The following is a 16,653-nucleotide window of genomic DNA, read 5'->3' on the forward strand; positions in this document are numbered from 1 at the left end:
TATTATATAATTTAAAGAAATTGCTTTCCTTTTAGAGAACTTTCTAAAGTATTTAGTGGGTTCCCCGTGAATCAAAGGAAACGGTTTCCTGAGTCATCATTGACAAGGGATACAAGTTCCAAATTATCGCCAAGGTTCTAAGAATCTTTAGTTGTAAGGGAGGGTAACAAAGTCTAATGACTGCATCATGGAAGGAGGAATTTCACCTTTTAGACAGTGTTGAATTGCAGTGTTCTGTTACAGGATTGGACACAGAGTTAAGAAAACAAAGCTTTATATTGTGTTGCACCAACCTTTGGCGTTATTTTTGATTCAGATGTTTACTTAGAGGAAAGAAAAAGAAATACCTGGCGAGGCTACAGGTGAGGAAGGCAGTGAAGTCTGAAAAGTGATCTGTGGTAGAGAGGAACATGAAAAAGTGGGTAAGGGGCCCAGTGTACCCAGGACACTACAGAAGGGAGACATGGCAATAGATTCCTTTAACCGTCATCGTTTAGTGTAAAACCGATCAGCCGATGCCTGTAGAGATCTGTAGCGTAGTTATTAATAGCAAAGTGAACCTACCGACCCCATCCAGTCCTTTTGTTTTTATCTGCATAATAACAGTATCCACCTCATTGGGATAGTATAGAGATTAAAAGAGATAATGCAAGCAAAACGCGTAGCACAGTGCGGAACATATCAAAAGCCTCCAATGTGGCTGTCAGGTCGCTGATTTAGTCAACATCCGCTTCTCTGACCGTGCTCCCAAGCCAAATTCCCTGGGAGGCGGTATCAGAAACCAAGGCAGCCCAGGGAACATGCTGTCGAGGTCCCAGCACCCCAGCCTTACCCGGCGGCAGGAAGAGCGTGGCGCGCACCCGGCCCGCGCGCACGGGCTCGCGCCGCACCCCGGGCGCCAGGAAGTCGCGCTCGTGCACCGCGCGGCCCAGGAGCCACTGGGCGTCAGGGTCGTGGCCATCGAGCACCTCCAGCTCCACGGCGAAGGGCGTCTGCACGTCCCGCTTCAGAAACCGCCAAAAAGGCTTCTCGGGCTCCAGAGCCCAGATAAGCCCCATGGGCTCGAGCCCCGCGAAGCTGCCGCCCAGCGCGGGTGCGCGCTCCAGGTCCAGCTGGCCGTGGGCGTCGGCGCAGTAGCGCGCGTGGGCTCGGAAGAGCGCGTCCTTCTCGTCGCGCAGGGACGCGCGCAGCGTGACCGGCTGCCCCGGGGCCAGGCCGCGCACGGCGATGCGCACCGGCTCGTCCCAGCGGCAGCGGCCCGCCGGCTCCAGCGTCACTGTCACCGACATCCCCGGCGCACGGCCGCGGTCCCGACCCTCAGCGTGAAAGCGCAGGCGGCTGGCGGAGTTTTGCTTCAGGCCTGTTGGATCGCGCCGTGAGGCCCGACGGGGTCAGGCGTCGCCTGGCGCCGAGAGAGGTCCGTGGCTGAGCCGCCTCAGGAGGCGTCCTGGGGCTTCAGGTCAGTGGACCCCGCGTCCCCGACTCGTCTGAGGTAAAAGCGCCAGGTCGTTCTCTAGGCCCAGGGCGGGGCGTACCGGGATGTCCTGCTGTCCGGCTGTGGCGCCCAGCCCGCCCGCGTATACGCCTCTTCTCAAACCTCTCCCTCGTGGGAGTGAAACTTGTTGGGTATGGATTCGTGGTGAAACCAGAGCTGAATGACTTTAGGCAGAATACCAAGAATTCCAGCCTCCCCATGGAAAAGGACAACCTTTTTTCCCCCTAACTTTTAATGAGTTATACACACACAAAAAGTGAATAAATTCTAAGTGTGTATTTTAATGAATTTCACAACCCGAACATACTTGGGGTAACCAAGCACAAGGATCCAGAAACATCATTACTTCTCCAGAAGCCACCCTCATTTCCGCTCCAGTCACTTTCCCTTCCCCAAGGTGCTCTATCCGAGTCCAACAAAACGGGCTAGTTTTTCCCAACTCTGCATTTTATGGTGATGAATCCTTCAGTGTGCCTTTTTTAGTGTCTGCTTTCGCTCAACATTCATTACGTTTGTGAGATTCATCGTTTTGTTGGGTGTAGTTGTAGATTGTTCATTATCACTGCCAAATAGTATTTCATTTTGTGATCGTAAATGTATTTGACGATTTTATTGCCTATGGACATTTGGTAGTTCTCAGTTTAGGACTCTTAGGAATAGTGCTCTGAGCATTCAGTGAACATGTGTCCATTTTGATGGACATGTATGTGCGTTTCAGTGGAGTGAATACCTAGGAGTGGAATTGCTGTATTATAGAGAATAAGAATGTTCGGCCTTAGTAGATACTAAATGTCAAGCTTCTGAATGTCACGTTAGAAGCAATATAGGTATAATGTTCAGGGATGTCCAGCATTTTATATATAGTATAGTAATGGCTACTCTTTTAGCAATGTCCCACCTGTTATACATACAAAATTTAACAAGTTTATAAAACACTGGGAGTATTTTTCAAATATTGGAAAGGAGGAACCTGAGGCTTGGAAAATGTTAAGCTGCTGAGGATTAGCCTCTAATAACTGTCAGAACCATGACTTAACTCCAAACATGGAACTCAACAGTGAGCAGCAGCATTGCAGTGAAATATATTAGAATTCTACCTCTGAGTTCAGCACTGACTAGTTCTGAAGTCTTAAGTAAGTTTTTATCTTTTGGGGTTTAAGAGTTCTTGTGTGTAACGTGATGAAAGTCTCCTATATGGAGATAAAAGGTGATAGTGTATGTGAAAGTCTTAGAAGAATATTGGGAAGCAAAATGTCATGTTTGATTTCGTAGAGGCAGAGATTGAGCCCATGCAGTGTTTTGTTTCTCATGAGGTATTTGCCATAGGTTTGCATCCTGCTTTTTAAATTCTTTTTAAAGGAAAAAACATATTTTCCAAAGCAGATGTAAGCAATACTGAAACGTTTACAGTGTGAATGATAGAGTCTTCTCTGTTCTTTTGCTGCTTTCCCCCAAAGATGAGTGCATCCAACTAGATTTTGATTCTGAAGGTTTAAAGTAGGTACATATAGGGGAGTGTGAACACGCTATGGTACTATTCTTTTTGTTGTTGTTTGTTTGCTTTTTTAAATAAAAAAGTTACATACTTTGTATTATTTTCCCACTTCAACCACTTGTTTAAGATAAATTTTGATCTTTAAAATACTAATAGGCATTATTTTTGAAAAAGTTTTAACTTTTCAGTAAAATTCAACAGAAAGTATAGAGAATTCCCATATTCCCACTTTCCCTTCCCACACAATTTTCCCTATTATTAATATTTTGCGTTAGTGTGGCATATTTGTTACAGTGGATGGACCAATATTGATACATTATTATTAACCGAAGTCTAAGTTAGGTTATATAGGCATACCTCCTTTTATTGCTCTTTGCAGATACTGAGTATTTTACAAATTGAAGGATTGTGGCAACCCTTCATCCAGCAAGTCTATCAACGTTATTTTCTCAACAGCATTATTTTTTAATTAAGGTGTATACATTGTTTTTTTAAGACATAATGGTATTGCACATTTAATAGACTACAGTACAGTGTAGACATAGCTTGTATATGCCCTGGGAAACATAAAAATTTGTGTGATTTGCTTTATTGTAGTGGTCTGAAACCAAACCTGCAGTATCTCGGAGGTATGCCTGTAAAAATTGACAAATGCATAATGTCATGTATCCATCACTACAGTATCATACAGAATAATTTCATTGACCTAAAAATTCTGTGTGCTTCACCTGTTCGTCCCCTCCTCCCATCCCCAGGTAACCACTGATATTTTTAGGTGTAGTTTTGCCAGAACATCATATAGTTGGAGTCATACAGCATGTAGCATTTTCATATTAGCTTCTTTCACTTAGCAATATGCATCTAAGCCTCTTCCATGTTTTTCTGAAGCCTGATATGTCATTTCTTTTTATTGCTGAATAACATTCTATTGTATGGATGTATTATACAATAGAGTGATTGCTGGATCATATGCTGAAGCTATGTTTAGCTTTGTTAAAAATAGGTAACTGTCTTCCAAAGTGGCTGTACCATTTTGCATTTTCACCAGCAACAAATGAGAGTTCCTCTTGCTCCATATTCTCTCCAGCATTTAATTTTGTCAGTATTTTAGAGTTCAGTCATTTTAATAGGTATGTAGTCATATCTCATTGTTAATTTTAATTTGCAGTTCTGTAATGACATATGATGTTGAGCATCTTTTCATATGCTTGTCATCCGTATATCTTCTTTGGTGAGGTATCCATATCTTTTGCCCATTTTTTAAACATTGAAGAATAATTGACCTACAACATTATGTTAGTGCCAGGTGCACAACATAGGCACTCAGTATTTCTGTACGTTACAAAATGTACATAGGTCTAGTTATCATCTCTCACCATACAAAGTTATTACAATATTATTGACTATATTCCCCATGCTGTACATTTCATCCCTGTGACTCAAGTATTTTGTAATGAAAGTGTGTACCTTAATGTCCCTCGCCTCTTTCACTGAACCACCTACCCCCTCCCCCTTGGCAACCACCTGTTTCTTCTCTGTATCTGTGAGTCTGTTTCTGTCTTGTTTTGTTTTGTTTTTTAGATTCCACATATAAGTGAAATCATATGGTATTTGTCTTTCTCCGTCTGATATATTTCACTTAGTAAAATACCCTCTAGGTCCATCCATGTATTGTAAGTAACAAGATTTCAATCTTTTTTATGGCTCAGTAATATGTGTGTGTGTGTGTGTGTGTATATATATACATATACATATACACATGCATATATCACGTCTTCTTTATCCATTCACCTATTCATGGGCACTTAGGTTGCTTCCATATCTTGTTTATTATAAATCCTGCTACAATGAACATCGGGGTGCATATATCTTTTTCAATTAGTGTTTTTGTTTTCTTTGGAAAAAACACCCAGAAGTGGAATTGCTGGATCATATGGGTGTTCTGTTTTTATTTTTGAGGAACCTCCATACTGTTTTCCAGAGCAGCTGCACTAACTTATATTCCCACCAATGGTACATGAGGATTCACTTTCTCTGCATTCAAGCCAGCACTTGTTATTTGTTGTCTTTTTGATAATGGCCATTCTGCAAGTGTGAGGTGATATCTCACTGTGGGTTTGATTTTCATTTCCCTGATGGCTAGTGATGTTGAGCATCTTTTTTATGTGCCTGGTGGGTATCTGTATGTCTTCTTTGGAAAAATGTCTATGCAAGTCCTCTGCCCATTTTTTTTTTAATCAGGCTGTTTGTTTTTGTCATGTTGTGTTGTATGAGTTCTTTGTCTATTTTGGCTGTTAACTCCTTATCAGATATATTGTGTGCAAATATCTTCTCCCATTCAATAGGGTGCCTTTTCATTTTGTTGATAATTTCCTTTTCTGTGCAAAAGCTTTTTAATTTGATATAGTTCCATTTGTTTATTTTTGCTCTGTTTCCCTTGTGTGAAGAGACATATAAAAAAAAATTGCTAGGACCAATAACAAAGAGCATACTGTCTATGTTTTCTTCCAGGAGTTTTATGGTTTCAGGTATTATGTTTAAGTCTTTAATCCATTTTGAGTTTATTATTGTATATGGTGTGAGAAAGTAGTCCAGTTTGATTCTTCTGCAGGTAGCTGACCAGTTTTTCCAATACCATTTATTGAATAGATTGTCTTTTCCCACTGTATATTCTTGCATCCTCTGTCATAGGTAAATTGACCACATAAGCATGAGTTTATTCCTGGGCTTTCTCTTCTGTTTCATTGATCTATGTGTGTATTTTTATGCCAGTACCATGCTGTTTTGATGACTGTAGCTTTGTAGTTTAGTTTAAAATCAGGGCGCATGATACCTCCACCTTTGTTCTACTTGTTCAACATTGCTTTGGCTATTTAGGGTCTTTTGTATTTCCATAAAAAGTTTAGGATTATTTGTTCTAGTTTTGTGAAAAATGCCATTGATATTTTGATAGATTGCAGTGAATCTGCAGATTGTTTTGGGTAGTACGGACATTTTAAGGATATTAATTATTTTTAAAAAGTACCTGAAACTAACACAACATTGTAAATCAACTGTACTCCAATAAAAATTTTTAAAAATGAAGATATTAATTCTTCCAATCCATGAGCACTGTATTTATTTGTATTTATTTTTATCATTTTCAATTTATTTCCTCAATGTCTTATGGTTTTCAGAATATAGGTCTTTCATGTCTTTGATTAAATTTATTACCATGTATTTTATTCTTTTTGATGCAGTTGTAACTGGGATTGTTTTTACATTTCTCTTTCTAATAGTTTGTTGTTAGTGTATAGAAAAGCAACAGATTTCTTTTTTAAAAAAATTTATTTATTATTTTTGGCTGTGTTGGGTCTTCATTGCTGCATACAGGCTTTCTCTAGTTGCGGCGAGCGGGAGCTACTCTTTGTTGCAGTGTGTGGCACGCGGGCTCAGTAGTTGTGGCTCACAGGCTCTAGAGCACAGGCTCAGTAGTTGTGGCTCATGGGCTTAGTTGCTCCGCGGCATGTGGGATCTTCCCGGACCAGGGATCGAACCTGTGTCCCCTGCATTGGCAGGTGGATTCTCAACCACTGCACCACCAGGGAAGCCCAGCAACAGATTTCTGTATATTAATTTTTAAATTTTTATTTTATGTTGGAGTATAGTTGATCAACAATGTTGTGTTAGTTTCAGGTGTACAGCAAAGTGATTCAGTTATACGTATACATATATCTATTCTTTTTCAAATTCTTTTCCCATTTAGGTTGTTAAAGAATATTGAGCAGAGTTCCCTGTGCTATACAGTAGGTCCTTGTTGGTTATCTATCTATCTATCTATTTATTTATTTATTTTTAGCTGCGTTGGGTCTTTGTTGCTGCACGTGGGCTTTCTCTAGTTGCAGTGAGCAGGGGCTGCTCTTTGTTGTGGTGCACTGGCTTCTCCTTGCGGTGGCTTCTCTTGTTTCGGAGTACAGACACTAGGCCACGGGCTTCAGTAGTTGTGGCACGTGGGCTCAGTAGTTGTGGCTCGTGGGCTGTAGAGCTCAGGCTCAGTAGTTGTGGCTCAAGGGCTTAGTTTCTCCGTGGCATGTGGGATCTTCCCTGACCAGGGCTTGAACCCGTGTCCCCTGCATTGGCAGGTGGATTTTTAACCACTGTGCCACCACGGAAGTCCTGGTTATCTATTTTAAATATAGCAGTGTGTACATGTCAATCCCCAAATTATTTTGTATCCTGAAACTGTTTTTACTGAATTTAATTGTAAGTTCTAATAGTTTTTTTGGTGGCGTCTTTACAGTTTTCTGTATATAGTATCATGTCATCTGCAAACAGTGAGTTTTACTTCTTTCTTTCCAGTTTGGATGCCTTTTATTTCTTTTTCTTGTCTGATTGCTGTAGCTAGGAATTCCAATACTGTGTTGAATAAAAGTGGAAAGAGTTGGCATCCTTGTCTTGTTTCCTGATCTTAGAAGAAAAGCTTTCAGCTTTTGAACATTGAGTATGCTGTTACATTATACATGAGTATGATGTTGCATTGTACATGAGTATGATGTTGCGTCATACATGAGTATGACGCAGCATTAGCTGCAGCTTGTCATATATGGTTTTTGTTATGCTGAGGTATGTTCCCTCTATACCTACATTGTTGAGAGTTTTTATCATAAATGGATGTTGAGAGAAAAGGTTTTCCTGCATATATTGAGATGATCATGTCATTTTTATTTCAATTTATTAATGTGGGATATCACATTGATTGATTTGTTGATACTGACCTGTCCTTGCATCCCTAGGATAAATCCCACTTGATTGTGGTGTATGATCTTTTTAATGTGTCATTGACTTCAGCCTGCTAATATTTTGTTTGGGATATTTACATCTATGTTCATCAGCCATAGTGGCTTTTCTTTTTCTTTTTTTTTTTGGTGGTGTCTTTGTCTGGTTTTAACAGGGTGATACTGGCCTGTAGAATGTGTTCGGAAACGTTTACTTTGAACTTTTCAATTTTTTGGAATAGTTTGAGAATGATAGGTGTTAACTTTTGTTTACTATTTGGTAAAATTTTTATTACTGACTCTATTTCATTATTGGTAATCAGTCTGTTTATATATTCTATTTCTTCCTGATTCAGCCTTGGGAGATTGTATTTCCTAGGAATATATCCAGTTCTTATACGTTGCCCATTTTATTGGCATATTATTGTAGTTATCTTGTATGATCCTTTGTATCCTTGTTTTTTACCCATTCAGCTGCTCTATGTATTCTGATTGGAGCATTTAGTCCATTTACATTTAAAGTAATTATTGATAGGTGTGTACTTATTGCCATTTTGTTAATTGTATTCTGGTTGGTTTTTGTAGTTGTTTTTCGTTTCTTCTTTCTCTCTTCCTTTGTGATTTGATGACTATATTTAGTGTTATGTTTAGATTCCTTTCTTTTGTGTGTGTGTGTATCTCTTATAGAATTTTGTTTGTGTGGGCCAGGAGGTTTATTTATAGAAATCTACATATATATGTGATTATTTTAAGTTTCTGATCTCTTAATTTCAGACACATTTTAACCACTCTGCATTTTTACTCTCCCCACCTCACCCCACTGTTTACTGTTTGTGACATCATATTTTATATCCTTTTGTTTTGTGTGTATCTTAACTACTTATTGTGGATATATTAGGTGATTTGACTACTTTGTCTTTTAACCTTGCTTTATTAGTGGTTGAACTTGTACATTTACTGTGCCTTTACAAATGACATTTTTTCTTTCATACTTTTAACATTTCTAGTTGTGGCCTATTCTTTTCTACTTAGAGAAGTTTTTTTTAACATTATTTTCTAAAGTAGTTTAGTGGTCCTGAACTTTTATAGTTTTTTCTTGTCTTTAAAACTCTTTATCTCTCCTTCAAATCTGAGTGATGACCTTGCTGGGTATTCTTGATTGTAGGTTTTTTCCTTTCATCATTTTAAATATATCATGCTGTTCCCTTCTGGTCTGCATATTTCTGCTGAAAAGTCAGGTGACATTTTTATGGGAGTTCTCTTGTATGTTACTAGTTGCTTTTCCCTTGCTGCTTTTTAGTACTGAATTTTAAAAGTTCTTTATATATTCTAGATACAAGTCACTAACATATATGTGATTTGGAAATATTTCTTACCATTCTGTGAGCTGTCTTTTCAATTTTTTAATGGTATCCTTTGATGCATAAAGGTTTTCAATTTTGATGTCCAATTCATTTATTTTTTCTTTTGTTGCTTATACTTTGATGTCAAACCATTATCTAATCCAAGGTTACAGAGATTTACTTCTATATTTTCTTCTAAGAATTCTGTAGTTTTAGCTCTTACATTTATGTCTTTGATCCATTTCGAGTTAATTTTTGTGTTTGCTGTGAGGTAGGATTGAAATTCATTCTTTACATATGGATATCCTGTTGTGTCAACACAATTTGTTGAAAAGACCATTCTTTCTCCCTTGAATTTTCTTGTCAAAAACCAACTGACTGTAAATGTAAGGATTTATTTCTGGAATCTCATTTCTATTCCATTGATCTTTTCGTCTGTCCTTATGTATGTATCACATTGTTTTAATTACTGTTGCTTTCTAGTAAGTTTTAAAATTGGGAATTGTGAGTCTTCCAGTTTTATTCTTTTTTGTCAAGATTATGGGTTTCTTGAGTTTCCATAGGAATTTTAAGATCAACTTATCAGTTTATGCAAAGAAGCCAGCTGGAATTTTGATGGAGATTGCATTGAATCTGTAGATCAATTTGCAGAGCATGTTAGTTTGCCAGGTCTGCCAGCCACAGATAGGGTGGCTATAACAACAGAAATTTATTTTCTCACAATTTTGGAGGCTAGAAATCAAGATCAAGGTGTCAGCAGTTTCTTTTTTCCTGGGGGTCATGAGGGAAGAGTCTGTTCCAGGACTCTCTCCTTGGCTTGTGGATGACCATCTTCTCCTTGTATCTGCACATGGTGTTTTCTCATACATATTTGTATCCTAATCTCCTCTTATTATAAGGACACCAGTCATATTGGACTATGGGCCACGCATATGACCTCATCTACCTTAATTACCTCTTTAAAGGCCTTATTTTCAAATACAGTCACATTCTGTTGTACTAGGGATTTGAACTTCAACATATGAATTTTGGGGAGCCACAATTCAGCCCATAATAGGGAGTACTGCCATCTTAACATAGACTAAGTTAACTCAGACTTAATATTAAGTCTTTTGATCCATGAAATGGGATGTCTTTCCATTTCTTAGGTCTTCATTATTTTTATTCAGCAATGTTTTGTAGTTTTAGGATCTGCTTTTGAGAAAACCCAAACATAAATGCTCTCAGATTTAGAAGATAAATTTCCTGTATTTTCTTCAAATACTTTTATCCTTTATATTTTGAAGTGATCTTATTAAGTGCAACAAGTTTAGAGTTGCTATATCTTTTTGGTGAATTGAACTTTTAAAAAATCATCATGGTCTCCTTTACCTATAATAATACTTGTTTGCTTTGAGCTCATTTGGACTGATGTTAATACAGCAACACAAGTTTTATTTTTTGTTAGTATTTGCCTGATGTGACTTTTCTGTTTTCCCTTTTTAATTTTTTAAAAAACATTTTTAAGTAGTTGGTATATCTCCAAGTAATGGCCACAGCTAATTTTTTTTTTTTTTTTTTTTTAATGTGAATGGTACCCTTTTATTATTATTATTATTTATTTATTTATTTATTTATTTATGGCTGTGTTGGGTCTTCGTTTCTGTGCGAGGGCTTTCTCCAGTTGTGGCAAGCGGGGGTCACTCTTCATCGCGGTGCGCGGGCCCCTCACTATCGCGGCCTCTCTTGCTGTGGAGCACAGGCTCCAGACGCGCAGGCTCAGTAGTTGTGGCTCACGGGCCCAGTTGCTCCGCGGCATGTGGGATCTTCCCAGACCAGGGCTCGAACCCGTGTCCCCTGCATTGGCAGGCAGACTCTCAACCACTGCGCCACCAGGGAAGCCCGCTAATTTTTAAAAAAATCCAGTCTCACAAGCCACTGACGTTAACAGGGAAGTTTGATCCATAGATAATTATTGTGATTACTGATATATTCAGATATTTCTACCATTTTATTGTGTACTTTCTCTATGCTTCTTTTGTATTTCTTTCTTGCCCTCTTTTGGATTTGATGAGGTTTTCCTTTTTTTATTGGGTTCTCTTCTATTCATTTGTAATTAAACATTCTTTTCTCTTAGTAGTTACTTTTGAATTTTTGAAAAGGTAACTGTTAATTTAATGACTACTCTTGAAATGTTAACAGAGTGGACAGTTAGTATCTTTATCTTTCTCTCAAATATGACAAAGACCATAGAATACACTTGTCCCTCAGTATCCAGTTGGTTTCAGGACCCCCAAGGATACCCAAATCTGCAGATGCTCAAGCCCTTATATAAAATGGAATAGTATTTGCATATAACCTATGAATATTCTCCCATATAGTTTAAATCATCTCTAGATTATTTATAATACTTAATATAATACAATTAGTTGTAAATACAATGTGAAAGCTATGTAAATAGTTACCTGCACATGGCAAATTCAAGTTTAGCTTTTGGGAACTTTCTGGAATTTTTTTTTCCTGAATAGTTTTGATCTGCAGTTGGTTGAATCCACAGATGCAGAACTCATGTATTTGGAGGGCTGATTGTACTTTAACTCTGATCACCCTTTTCATTTTTCATATTATTGTTGCTTCCTGTTTCTATGTCTTTAGTGTCTGCTTTTATTTTTTATCAGTGCCTTCTTTCTTTCATTGATAAGGTTACATTTTAAAAAATTTATTGAGTTGAATGATTAGTTCTTCTGTTTTGTTTTTGTTTTATACTAATAAGTTTATTTAGGGCTATACTTTTCCTCTGAACACCAATATGGCTACATGTGTGATGGTTTTATATGCAGTACTGTTGACCCTTGAACACCTCAGGCTTTAGGGGTACCAACCCCCCATGCAGTCAAAAATCTGAGTATAACTTTATAGCTTTCCATCTTTGTCTGTGGTTCTGCATCCACAGATTCAACCAAGAGTGGGTTTATTGAAAAATGCCATGTATAAATGGACCCATGCAGTTCAAACTCTTGATATTCAAGGGTTAACTATTTTCATTATTGTTTCATCATAACTTAAAGATAGTTTTTAGCTTCCTTTAGCTCCTTTTTAATCCAAGTTATTTAGAAGCAGCTTTTGTATAAATTGAAATTTTTAATTTTTTCTGAAGTAATTTCCACATTGTAATAAGTATAAGCATAGGAAATAACTTAAAATGCAAATCAGAAGTCTTCTTTTCCTCCCCTCCTCTGTCACAAAGTCTCATGTTCATTGAGCAACCTCTTTTAACTATCTCTATTTTCTGTTTTCACTTCTTTTTATGGTTACCTCCATTATATTAGACACTATGCCTCTTTCTCTATTTCATTTATTTATTTATTTATTTATTTATTTATTTATTTATTTATTTATTTATTTATGGTTGCATTGGGTCTTTGTTGCTGTGCATGGGCTTTCTCTGGTTGTGGAGAGCGGGGGCTACTCTTCGTTGCGGTGCACAAGCTTCTCATTGGGTGGCTTCTCTTGTTGTGGAGCATGGGCTCTAGGTGCGCGGATTTCAGTATTGTGGCATGCTGGCTCACTAGTTGTGGCTTGTGGGCTCTAGAGCACAGGCCCAGTAGTTGTGACGCACAGGCTTAGTTGCTCTGCGGCATGTGGGATCTTCCCGGACCAGGGCTCAAACCCGTGTTCCTTGCATTGGCAGGCGGGTTCTTAACCGCTGTGCCACCAGGGAAGCCCTCTTTCTCTATTTCTTAATTTTTTCATTTTAGAATTGTTCACTGTCTCATGAACATTCTACTTACTCTTTCTTCTTCCTCCCAGTTTTTGATAAATGTATTAGTATTTTTGGCTCTTCTTTTGGTTTCATTTATAATTTTAAATAATATATTTAAGTCTTTATTTCTTGTTTCATCACCTTTCAATTAAATCTATGACTTTAGAAGATAGAGGTATTAGCAACCCCTGTGTTTTCCCAAGTGTTTAAACTTCCACTTTTCATCTCTCCCAGAAAGGTGTTAATGCTCCAAGTGGATTGTAACTTTTTGTTTATTTCTGATTTCCTTGTGTAGTATTTAGAGAATAAAGTCTGCATCATTTCTACTATTGAGACTTTGTTGAATTTTTTAATGTTTTGTACATTGTCAACTTCTATAAATATTCCAATAGTATTTGAAAAGAATATGTATTATCTGTCTGTTGGGAGCAAAGTTCCCTACTCTCTTTCTTGCTCTATCTTATCAAATTTATTATTTATGTAGTTCATATTATATACAGAGATTTACTTATTGTTTACCTTACATCTGTCAGTTTCTGAGAGTTTAAATACGTATATGATTATTGTAGAACTTTAAGTTTCTTATCGTATATCTAAAATGTTTGCTTTATGTATTTAAAACTATATTGTTAGGTATATAAATGTCTGTGACTATTCTGACGTCTTGCTGGATTGCATATTTTATGAGTACGTGACTACCAGGAATAAAGACTATATTTCCCTACCTCCCTTGCAGCTTGATGTGGTCATGTAACAAAGTTCTGACCAATAGCAGAGAGGCAGATAGAATGTGAAAGTTTGGGAACGTATTCTCAAGGGAGATAGTGTGCCCTTCCCCTGCCCCTTTCTTCTTCCTGTCGGCTGGAATCGTACATGATAGCTGGAGCTGGAGCAGCTAGCTTTCCTTATACCATGATGTGGAAGCTACTTAGTAAGGACAGCAGAGCTTGGGTGCCTGACACTGTAGAAAATAATCCTTGCCCTGTGCCCCTTACCTGCAATTTTTGTGAAGGAGAAATTAATTCTATCTTGTTTAACCCACTTTTGGGGGGATTTTCTGTCACTACCAACCATCTCTAACCTTAATGCTGTTTCTAAATTCTGTTGTGATAGTTGGGCTCTGTATCCCAGCAAGTCTCATAAGACTAAGGAAACTGGACTAACTTAGAAAGGGGGTTCAGATGCTAGGCAGCCAAAGAAAAGATAAATTATCCACTTCATTATGATTGGTGCAAGGAGTTTGGGATGAACTACAAAGTTAGAGGGAACAGTTTTTTAAAAAGATCACCCTCACTTTTGACACCAATAGTAAGTTTGGGTGAGGCAAGGGTTCCCAAAACTACCCACAGTTTCAATAATTCTCCTAGAAGGACTCACAGAACACAATGAAAGCTACCATATCCCTGGTTATGACTTAACTACAAGGAAAGATACAGATGAAAATCAGCCAAGGGAAGACGTGTACAGGGCAGAGTCCAGGCATGTTCCTAACATGGAGCTTATGTTGTTTTCTCTTGTGAGGTCAACACGTGTTACTCTCCTGGCCTTGATGTGCAGTAATTTGCACAACCAGGAGGTTCACCTGAACCCCACTGTTCAGTTGTATTGGGGCTCCATTACGTAGGCATGATTGATTGATTGTCCACATGGTTGATCTCAGTCTTCAGTCTGCAGGTGGACTGACACCCAAAGCCCCCGCTCTAAATCACACTATTGGTCTTTCTGGTGTGGCCAGTCCCTACCCTAAGGTGTGGGCAGCCCCCACCCTAAATCATCCAGTGTGACCCAAGGCCCCCGAGCAAAGATACTGCTTTCAGGCATAACATTCCAGAAGCCTAGAGATCACCTTCTAGTAGCCAAGGGTAATGACCAGCCCTCTTGTTTGGTAGTGTTAATTCTTCAATACACAATTGGACATTTTTAACGGCTTTCTCTTCATTTCTGTATAGAGCCTTTTAATCTGAAGCCAGAAGTTGTCTACATATACTCAGCCTCATCTTGTGTGACCACATGCATCCTGAGTGCATAATGACTTTATACTGTGGCTGTGTCTTCTCTTATTCTGAATTCTTAAATCTAAGTAAACTTGGTGCTGGGTGAAGCCTATTCTGTTTTGTAAATTTGTTAATCCAAAACCAAGACTATTGCTGCTAGTAGAGCAGAGTGTGTGTTACAATCTTCTATGCCTTAATTTTTTCTCACACATTTCCCACCTCTGACTTCAGCAAATTGTGAGAGATTTTAAGTCTTCCTTCCGAATCCCTAATTTGGCTATTAGTCGTGTCCATTTTGTTTTTCAGCTCATCTACTGAACTGTGTATCTCAGCAATCATATTTGTAATTTCCAATAAATTCTTTTTCTCTGATTTTTAAAACTTGCAACTTTTTCTTCTTTTCTGATAAAATATTCTCAAATATCATATCTGAGGATATCAGTGAGAGTTTTTTCTAAGTTGTATATGATTCCCTGGATAATCTGTGTTTATTCTTGGGTCAGTGGTCCTATTTGCTCAATGTGGTCCTTATGGTTCATGCTGTTGGTTTTTCCTCATGGTCCATTTATATTCACAAATGAAGGGTTAGACTCACTGATTTACATAGCTTGCATGTTTCTTCTGCAGTTGTAGAAGTTTTTTGCCCCAGCAGCCTCCTCCTGAATGGGAAGTGACTGTAGGTTCTATATAAGTGTGTGGGGTGTGTGAATGTCACTATCAGGCTTAATTTCAGGTCACTGAACATGCTGACTCACTGGGGACAACCTCCCTGTCCTATTAAAAAAGGAGGACTTTATTCCTTTTTCCTTAAACTGGAGATATTTATTTAGTATAGTCCCCTCCTTGGTCAGAGCTGCCTTTTCTCCTGTCCACCTCCCCCCACCCCCATCCCCTGTCTATTGTGGAGATTTTAAGCCTATATACTTAACAGTAGAAAGCTTCCCTAACCAGATTCTTCACATTTTATTGAGTGTGGTCTCAGGTATTACCCGGGGCTAAGTGTCCCAGGGGCCTGTAGCTCAGTTATGATGTGTTTGCAGGAGTCTGACTGGTTCTGAATGCCACAACCATCCTGAATGCACTTTTAAATTAATTAACACTACCAGTTTATTTCTGTTTCCTGGAAAACAGGATAATATTTCCCAGCCTCCTCTGTAGTTCTGTAGGTTTAGATGACTAAGTTCTACCAGTGGGGTGAGGACAAAAATGATACCCCCTGGGATGGTCATAAAACATGATTCCCTATATTCTTTCTTTTCCATGCTAATTTTGGAAGCCACTGCAGATGTTCCAGTTGGCAAAGCTACATCATAGAAAAAAGCCTGGATCCATAAGTCAAGGCTTAAATAAGAGCTAGTGAAGACTGGTGCCTAACTTGCTTCAAAATGTGAGGAGAGTGACAAAACTTGGGTGCAACCAAGATGTCCTTCAGTAGGTGAATGGATAAACAAGCTTTGGTACTTCCAGACAGTGGAATATTATTCAGCAATAAAAAGAAAATGAGCTATCAAGCTATGAAAAGACATGGAGGAGCCTTAAATGCATATTACTAAGTGAAAGACACCAATCTAAAAAGGCTGCATTCTGTATGATTCCAACACTGTGACATTCTGGAAAAGGTAAAACATGGAGACAGTAAAAAGATCAGTGGTTGCCAGAGGTTGGAGGGAGGGAGGGTTGAATAGGTGAAGCACAGAGGATTTTTAGGGCAGTGAAACTATTTTGTATGGTACAATAAGGGTAGATTCATGTTATGATACATTTGTCCAAACCCATAGAATGTACACCACCAAGAGGTAACCCTAATGTAAAATAGGGACTTTGGGTAAT

The 16,653-nt window shown here is 38.4% G+C and overlaps 2 protein-coding genes across 6 annotated transcripts in view; one reads left to right on the forward strand and one right to left on the reverse strand.

Annotated features, from left to right (window-relative positions):
• The window catches only part of LOC309655894 (peroxisomal succinyl-coenzyme A thioesterase-like), a 38,378-nt gene extending 27,787 nt beyond the window's left edge, over positions 1 to 10,591 (reverse strand). For 2 of the 4 annotated variants that reach the window (XR_014261044.1, XM_082451816.1), the window contains exon 1: positions 833 to 10,583. Coding sequence is in view for 3 of the 4 variants with exons in the window: in XM_082451816.1 (XP_082307942.1) it covers positions 833 to 1,289 (457 nt within the window). In the remaining variant the exon portion in view is untranslated. Of the gene's footprint in view, positions 1 to 347; positions 394 to 832 lie in introns of all 4 variants that reach the window. The other 2 variants (XM_082451818.1, XM_082451820.1) reach the window with 2 other exon arrangements.
• The window catches only part of HEATR4 (HEAT repeat containing 4), a 231,879-nt gene continuing 216,550 nt past the window's right edge, over positions 1,325 to 16,653 (forward strand). The window contains exon 1 of one of the 2 annotated variants that reach the window (XM_082451581.1): positions 1,325 to 1,459. The gene's annotated coding sequence lies outside the window, so the exon portion shown is untranslated. Of the gene's footprint in view, positions 1,493 to 16,653 lie in introns of both variants that reach the window. The other variant, XM_082451582.1, reaches the window with a different exon arrangement.

The sequence above is a fragment of the Balaenoptera physalus genome, assembly GCF_965194825.1.
Source record: "Balaenoptera physalus genome assembly, chromosome: 2".
Taxonomy (NCBI): Eukaryota; Metazoa; Chordata; class Mammalia; order Artiodactyla; family Balaenopteridae; genus Balaenoptera; species Balaenoptera physalus.